Source organism: Suncus etruscus, chromosome 14 (genome assembly GCF_024139225.1).
Source record: "Suncus etruscus isolate mSunEtr1 chromosome 14, mSunEtr1.pri.cur, whole genome shotgun sequence".
NCBI lineage: Eukaryota > Metazoa > Chordata > Mammalia > Eulipotyphla > Soricidae > Suncus > Suncus etruscus.
Genome location: NC_064861.1, coordinates 44997555 through 45006311, shown reverse-complemented (window position 1 = coordinate 45006311; position 8757 = coordinate 44997555). Strand labels below are relative to the sequence as shown.

General features: G+C 50.1%; 1 protein-coding gene across 2 annotated transcripts in view; it reads left to right on the top strand.

The window, feature by feature from the left end:
• Window positions 1-6242, top strand: part of SALL1 (spalt like transcription factor 1) — a 17403-nt gene extending 11161 nt beyond the window's left edge. For both annotated transcript variants that reach the window (XM_049786053.1, XM_049786052.1), the window contains exons 3-4: window positions 109-3527; window positions 4653-6242. In XM_049786053.1, coding sequence (XP_049642010.1) covers window positions 109-3527; window positions 4653-5093 — 3860 coding nt within the window. In that variant the 3' untranslated portion in view covers window positions 5094-6242. The remainder of the gene's footprint in view (window positions 1-108; window positions 3528-4652) is intronic.
• The last annotated feature ends 2515 nt before the right edge of the window (window positions 6243-8757 follow it).

Sequence of the window (8757 nt, the reverse complement as noted above, 5' to 3'; positions counted from 1 at the left end):
TTTTGTGCAGCAGAAACAGCTGATCCAACACTTTTCCCCTTTTGAAGGCGTGAGTGTCCCCATGTGTCCCAGCCCACCTTCTCACACTGCACCTTTTGTTCTTTGCAGGCAACACAGAGAAGGGTCAGCCCAGTCGCCCCACTAAGAGCAAGGATGCCCACGTCTGTGGCCGGTGCTGTGCCGAGTTCTTTGAATTATCTGATCTTCTGCTCCACAAGAAGAACTGTACTAAAAATCAATTAGTTCTCATCGTCAATGAAAGCCCGGCCTCCCCACCTGAAACCTTCGCCCCCAGCCCCACTCCAGAGAACCCTGATGAGCAAATGAATGACACCAGGAACAAAGCAGAGCTGGTCGACTGCAGCGACCTCTCGGAACACAGCGGACTGGACAGGGAAGAGTCCATGGAGGTGGAGGCGTCGGCGACAGGCCCAGGTGGCAGTGGCAGTGGCGGCCCCCCACCCAGCCACAGCAGCAGCTCCTCCACAGGTACCTCAGCGATCACAACCTCTCTACCTCAGCTCGGGGACCTGACGACACTGGGCAGCTTCTCCGTCATCAACAGCAATGTCATCATTGAGAACCTTCAGAGCACCAAGGTGGCGGTGGCCCAGTTCTCCCAGGAAGCGAGGTGCAGTGGGGCCTCAGGGGGTAAGTTGGCCGTCCCAGCCCTCATGGAGCAGCTCTTAGCCCTGCAGCAGCAACAGATCCACCAGCTGCAACTGATCGAGCAGATTCGTCACCAAATATTGCTGTTGGCATCTCAGAACGCAGACCTGCCAACATCTTCCAGTCCTTCTCAAGGTCCTTTACGAACATCTGCCAACCCCTTGTCCACACTAAGTTCCCATTTATCTCAGCAGCTGGCGGCAGCAGCTGGATTAGCACAGAGCCTCGCGAGCCAATCTGCCAGCATCAGCGGTGTGAAACAGCTCCCCCCAATCCAGCTACCTCAGAGCAGTTCTGGCCACACCATCATCCCATCCAACAGCGGCTCTTCCCCCAACGTCAACATCCTGGCAGCAGCAGTTACCACCCCATCCTCGGAAAAAGTGGCTTCAAGTGCTGGTGCCTCCCATGCCAGCAACACAACAGCCTCGGCATCATCCTCACCAGCTTTTGCAATAAGCAGTTTGTTAAGTCCTACATCTAATCCACTTCTACCTCAGCCAGCCCCTGCTAACTCGGTCTTCCCTAGCCCCTTGCCCAACATTGGAACAACTGCAGAGGATTTGAACTCCTTGTCTGCCTTGGCCCAGCAACGAAAAAGCAAGCCACCAAATGTCACTGCCTTCGAAGCAAAGAGTTCCTCCGATGAGGCATTCTTCAAACACAAGTGCAGGTTCTGCGCCAAGGTCTTTGGGAGCGACAGTGCCTTGCAGATTCACCTGCGCTCCCACACGGGCGAGAGGCCATTCAAGTGCAACATCTGCGGGAACCGCTTCTCCACCAAGGGGAACCTCAAAGTCCACTTCCAGCGCCACAAAGAGAAATACCCACATATCCAGATGAACCCCTACCCTGTGCCTGAGCATTTGGACAATATCCCTACAAGTACCGGCATCCCCTATGGCATGTCCATTCCTCCGGAAAAGCCAGTCACCAGCTGGCTTGACACCAAACCAGTCTTGCCCACTCTGACCACTTCAGTGGGCCTGCCGCTGCCCCCCACCCTGCCAAGCCTCACCCCCTTCATCAAGACGGAAGAGCCAGCCCCCATTCCTATCAGTCATTCTGCCTCCAGCCCCCCAGGCTCCGTTAAAAGTGACTCTGGGGCCCCTGAGCCTGCCATCAGAAACTTAGGTGGGCCCCCTGAGGAGGGCGAAGGATCTACTGCACCACTCCCTGGAGGCAAAAGTGAGGAGAGTGGCAGTGGTGTGGCCACTAGCTCTGCCCCGGTGGTGGCCAGCAGCGGTCCCCTGAATTCCCCAGTGACTGACAGTGGCCCGGGAAGCACCACCACGCTCACCAACCCTCTATTGCCACTCATGTCAGAACAGTTCAAGGCGAAGTTTCCCTTCGGGGGCCTCTTGGACTCCTCCCAAGCCTCTGAGACGTCCAAGCTCCAGCAGTTGGTGGAGAACATTGACAAGAAGGCCAGTGACCCCAATGAGTGTATCATCTGCCACCGGGTACTCAGCTGCCAGAGTGCCTTGAAGATGCACTACCGCACGCACACTGGGGAGAGGCCCTTCAAGTGTAAGATCTGCGGCCGGGCCTTCACCACCAAAGGGAACCTAAAGACCCACTACAGCGTCCACCGGGCGATGCCCCCACTCCGAGTCCAGCATTCCTGCCCCATCTGCCAGAAGAAGTTTACCAACGCAGTGGTCCTACAGCAGCACATTCGAATGCACATGGGAGGGCAGATTCCCAACACCCCTGTCCCCGACAGCTACCCCGAGTCCATGGAGTCAGACACAGGCTCCTTTGATGAGAAAAATTTTGATGACCTAGACAACTTCTCCGATGAAAATATAGAAGACTGTCCTGAGGGCAGCATCCCAGACACGCCCAAGTCTGCGGATGCATCCCAAGACAGCCTGTCGTCTTCGCCTTTGCCCCTAGAGATGTCGAGCATCGCTGCTTTGGAGAACCAGATGAAGATGATCAATGCTGGCCTGGCCGAGCAGCTGCAGGCCAGCCTGAAGTCGGTGGAGAATGGGTCAGTTGAGGGGGATGTGCTGACCAATGATTCATCCTCAGTGGGTGGTGATATGGAGAGCCAGAGTGCTGGCAGCCCAGCCATCTCAGAGTCTACCTCCTCCATGCAGGCTCTGTCCCCATCCAACAGCACCCAAGAATTCCACAAGTCACCCGGTGTTGAGGAGAAGCCGCAGAGAGCAGGACCAAGCGAGTTTGCCAATGGTTTGTCCCCCACCCCAGTGAACGGTGGAGCTTTGGATTTGACCTCTAGCCATGCAGAGAAAATCATCAAAGAAGATTCTTTGGGAATCCTCTTCCCTTTTAGAGACCGGGGTAAATTTAAAAATACTGCTTGCGACATTTGTGGCAAAACCTTTGCTTGTCAGAGTGCCTTGGACATTCACTATAGAAGTCATACCAAAGAGAGACCGTTTATTTGCACAGTTTGCAATCGTGGCTTTTCCACAAAGGGTAATTTGAAGCAGCACATGTTGACACATCAGATGCGAGATCTACCATCACAGCTCTTTGAGCCAAGTTCCAACCTTGGCCCCAATCAGAACTCGGCGGTGATTCCCGCCAACTCGTTGTCATCTCTCATCAAAACAGAGGTCAACGGCTTCGTGCATTTTACTCCTCAGGACAGCAAGGACACCCCCACCAGTCAAGTTTCTTCTGGGCCTCTGTCATCCTCTGCCACGTCCCCAGTCCTGCTCCCAGCCCTGCCCAGGAGAACTCCCAAACAGCACTACTGCAACACATGTGGCAAGACCTTCTCCTCATCGAGTGCCCTGCAGATTCATGAGCGAACTCACACTGGAGAGAAACCCTTTGCTTGCACTATTTGCGGAAGAGCGTTCACAACAAAAGGCAATCTTAAGGTATCTTTATCAATCTATACCCCATACCCTGCCCATGGCCCTATGGCCAGTGATGTGTAAGGCATTCTCTCCAACCCCCCCCCCCCACCCCCAGACATACTCAGCCCCAAAAAGCAGGGAAAGAATTCTCCCCATGGGAGGAGGCCAGCCATGGGGGTGAGGAGCTGACTGAAGGAACTGAGAGGTCAGAGTCACAGCAGGAACCAGGGTGGCCTGCAGCCCACCCAATGTTGGAGCCCAGTGAACAATCTGGTACCTAAGTGAAGCAGTGGTAAGCGGCCTAGCTCTGGTGTCTCACTAAATGCCCCAAATGAATTGCTTTACCTATCAAGTAAGACAACCCAGTGCGGCCATGGGGTATTGATTGAAGGCCTCCATGTGGCCTGTGTGCTGCCTGGATCACTTAATAATTACAGTTCGCCTCAGCGTAGGCATCTATTTTTCATATCCACAAAGTCCAGCCGGGTTTGTTTTTCTGAAAAACAATAACGTCACTGCTCTGCTAATGGGTATTATGATAATTGATTATACAACACTTCCTACTGATAGGTGTTGGAAATAAAGCAAATATGCTTAAGTTCTAGAGCAACAGTTGAGCCCTAGGATTGTGTACATTTTTCTGTTGACAGAGCATTTCTCTAGAGATTGCTGCCAGTAATGTGAGATGAATAATTACTTTCTGGCTTTTCTGTCCATGCACGGGCCCTCCTCTGGGCAATCAGTGAGGGGTACTCTCTTCCCATCTGAAAAGGACATTTATAGGGTAAAGGGTGTCACATACAATACTTACCATGGCAATGAGAGTGGACATAACAATTCTGCCCCAGCAAGGAGCTATCTGCGACTGACTGGCTTGCTGGAGGCCATTATAAGCTAAGTATGCGTAATAAAAAAGGAGTAAGTAAGGCATCCTGGCCCAGGGAGAGGAGAGGGAGCTGGCTGCAGAGCCTGCATACTATTACAAGTCACTGGGGTGGACGCTGCAGTGCCGTGTCCGCTGTCTGGCACCTAATGAGAAGAGACATTTAGGCCACTTGCTTTGCCGAGTGTTAGGATATGAGTTGAGACAGATGCAACTATTAAGCTTCTACATCTTCTCTCCCTCCCTTCTACCCCCCCTCCCAGGTACACATGGGCACACACATGTGGAACAGCACCCCTGCAAGACGGGGCCGGCGGCTCTCTGTGGATGGCCCTATGACATTTCTAGGAGGCAATCCCGTCAAGTTCCCAGAAATGTTCCAGAAGGATTTGGCGGCCAGGTCAGGAAGTGGGGATCCTTCCAGTTTCTGGAATCAGTATGCAGCAGCGCTCTCCAATGGGCTGGCGATGAAGGCCAATGAGATCTCCGTCATTCAGAACGGTGGCATCCCTCCAATTCCTGGAAGCCTCGGCAGCGGGAGCAGCTCACCTATTAGTGGGCTGACAGGAAACCTGGAGAAGCTCCAGAACTCAGAGCCTGGCGCTCCTCTGGCCGGCCTGGAGAAAATGGCAAGCAGTGAGAATGGAACCAACTTCCGCTTCACCCGCTTCGTGGAGGACAGCAAAGAGATCGTCACAAGTTAAAGCAGCTCTGGCTGGGGGAAAGAGCCTTCCTGTTCAGAAGCAGATCCCCTCCTGCCGTGGCCTCTTCCTTCTTTCCCCTGCCTCCCCCGGCCCTTCCCTCCTGGTTCCCCCAGATCTTTGAACTACAACATTATGAAGACGTTCTTTTGTATCTTGTTCAACTTCTAGAGTTCTAAAAAAGCTTATTTATTAGTGATATAACCTTGCTTTGCAAACAGAATGCAAGCGTTAACTTTGGTCTTCTGTATTTTGGACTAAATACTAATTGACTAGAGTGCTGTAAACTTGCTGTCACATTTATGGCCATTGCAAGTTGCCCTGCTAGGCGGTCTTAATCTGGCATTAACTTATTTTCTATATCCAGTTTAATATGAATCTGGTGTTGATGCAATGCCTCAGTGATGCATTAGATCTCTAATAAAGTCTGTATATAAATGTTCACTTTGATCCTGCTGGGAAGTTTTATCAGCAAACACATTGTCTAATCTTTCAAAACAGAATTAAGGAAAGGACTGAAAGTACAGACTGAACAGTGTGGTTCCTTGAAAGGTTTAGTTTTTTTTTTTATTTTATTTTTATTCTAAAATTCAACCTGCTTTTTTTTTTTTGGTAGATTTAACCATTTCCGTTTTTGAACTGCTATTTGTATTGTGCTTTTTACTTGAGTCGTCCTCAATGTTAATAAGTTTCTGTACAGTAATAAGCACGCAGAATTCTTTAGAGAAAATACAAGTGTTGTTTTGGTAGTTGAAACTGAGACGTAACATTTTGCCTTGTAGGTATATTCACAATAGAAAGTGTGTGCTGGGATTTCACAATGCTGCTAAGTATAGCATCTTGAACAACCTTCAGTGGAGAAAATGTAGATGCTCTTGTATATACAGTAAGAAATATCACTTTCATGAAAATGTACATATGTTCCTTACAAGAGCAAATGCTTCTTCTTGATTCAGAGAGCAGGTATAGTGTTTGTTTATTTTGTATTAGGTATGGAAGGAAAAAATATTGGACTGTTACATGCACTTTCTTGGAAAGTTGAAAGGAAAGGGGGGTCCAATTTCTTTAACATTTAATACTTACTAACAACAGAGATACTGTAATTTTACTCAAGTAATCAAATACATTTTTTTTGCAACAGATAAAACAAAATACTGTGTCTGTTTTCAGAGTGCATTTCTCTTTAGCCAGGCCCCCAAATGTCCCTTATGACTATATCCCCAGGCATCAGTAAAAGGTGTGTGTGAGTGGAGTATCTCTCAGTAAGGAATTGTAAAAGCATTACAGAAACAGGTTTCATGGACCTCTGTTTTCTTTTTCTTTTTCACCCTTAAATTTGGGTGCACTTCTATATAGTTTCCCAGTATTAACGACTTATTTAGCCACTCCTCTTACAGACAATTCCCTACACACACACACACACACACACACACACACACACACACACACACACACACACACACACACACCAGGGAAAAGGAAAATAAAATGGGGTATGGAAGTTTCAGTATATATGCTAGGTAAGTAGGTAAATTCTCCATTGTAGTGCACATTTTGACTTGGGCAATCCTTTCATTTCACTTAATTCAGTCATGTTTTCTTTTTGTTTTTTTTTTTCTACCCCCCCCCCTCGCTCCCCCCAGGCATTTGAGAATAGCATAGCTGGAGAACTCCCGTGCAGGTGGGGTTATATAATCTGAAACTGGGCCTCCACCCAGAGAGGTCAATGTGTTCTTTATTTAATTAGTCTTTTAGGCTTTTCCACACACATACATATTTGAATGAAAAAGTCAATTAAAAAGGATGCGTAGAGTCAACCCAAGGGCTTCAGCTTCGAAATTCAACCTGATTTTTCCTCTCACACATTGGTTCCAGGAAAAAAAAAAAAAACCATGTCTTTCTCCCGAGCACTATTTTGGGATGAGCAAATAGGTGGGAGTTGACTTCTAGAAGAGTCAGGGTAATTATTTTTTTTCTTTCCAGGAGACTGAACGCCCCGCACTCGGTGACCCTCACTCAGGTAAAGGAGAAACACGGGGACCTTCCAGCAAGAGTTTTCTCCCCCTGCATAGGCCACTGTGGTCACTCGCGGCTGCGTCTTCAAACTGGGTGGTCTGGGCATCCGAACACCGCTGTTCCCGCGCCCCGGGATTTAAGAGCTGACCCCAGACCGAGACAATTCGCGGGTGGGTACCCCCAAGCCAGAGAGGACTGGGATGGGGTTTAAGAGACGTCATGACGCTGTGACCCTCTCCGGGTCAATGTTTCCAAGGTGATCTCGATTGCACAGCTCCAAAGAGTCCTCCCTGGCCGCCCCGGGAGACAGACAAATATCGCTCTCCCCCTTCGTCCCCCCCCCACTCTACCCTAGGGGACGGGGGTCAACGAATGGGTTGTTTTGTGACCTGGAGCACCTGATCTCTGCGGGGTTCAGGTTCCTGGAGACATTAGCGTCGAGAAGGGGGGCGTGCGGCTCCTCCCCAGGGCCGGGCCCGAGAGGAGGTGGCAGGACCTGCGTGGTTTGGGGGGATAGGAGCTTTTCTGCACCCTGGGACGGAGCCTGGAGACCGGGTGGGGGACCTGACCTAGGGACAGCTGGGCTCAAAGGGCTCTCACACTCCCGCATGTTCCGACCCCTGTGATCCTGCGCTTGATCGGTCTCTCCAAAGAGGCGCGATCGACCCAGCCCTGGCGCTTTTTCGGGAGCCAGAGCTCAGCAGCTGAACCCACTCCCCAGGCGCCCCGGGGCAGGCTCGCAACCCAACTGGCAGCCCAGTCCAGGCCGGGGCTCCAGCCGTAGCCTACTGCTGCGGGTCCATTTGCACCAGCCGGCGCGAGGTCGTGGACGCGTCTTTCTTTTCGCTCGCCCGGCCGACCTCCTTCCTCCCTTCCAGCGTTCTCCGAAAGTGAGTTCAGGGGAGCAAACGCCGCTTTTCGTTTAGGCAGATGTTGATTCCCCGAGGCGATCAGAGCCTTTAGGAAAAGGTTGGAGCCTCAGGGTCTGGGTCCCCCGCCCCCCTCGGTCTCCGCTTTGTCCCTGCCTATCCATCTATCGATCGACGATCTTTCTAATCTATTGATCATTACCTGCCCATTCCCCTTTCCATTCATTTCCAAAACAAGAAATCGCCCTCAGCCCAGCGTCCCGTCACAGTGTGATAAATACACTTAGCCTCTCAGCTCAGCTCGCCGAAGAGAAAAGGGTTGGTATTTATAAAGCAACAGGGTTTATTTTTAGGCAGATGATGTGCGAGCGCCTCCCCCAGTCTCTACCCCATCCCCTCCAGCCCAATCTTTAGCCCCGTTCTTTCAAAGTCTTTCTGTTTTCCTTTCTGAAACTTGAGAATCGAAGTACTTTTGGAATCACCGAGAACCCAGAATTTTCTGAGTTATTGCTGCCTGGGATGATGACAGCTGAATTCTTCCCCATTTTTTTTTTAAAAAACAGAATATACTCATTTTGGTGACATCACCATTTCCTTTAAAAAAAAAGCCGAATTATCAAAATATGGAACAGTACAGGGAATAAGAAAACCTCATCGACTCATCATTTAAATTTATTAACGTTAACCACTTGGGCTGTTTTGTTTTGGTTTTGGTGGCTGCTTTTTTTTCTGTCTGCATCACTGTCATTCTCCCTCGAATTTCCTTTGTATTCCTTTGTGTT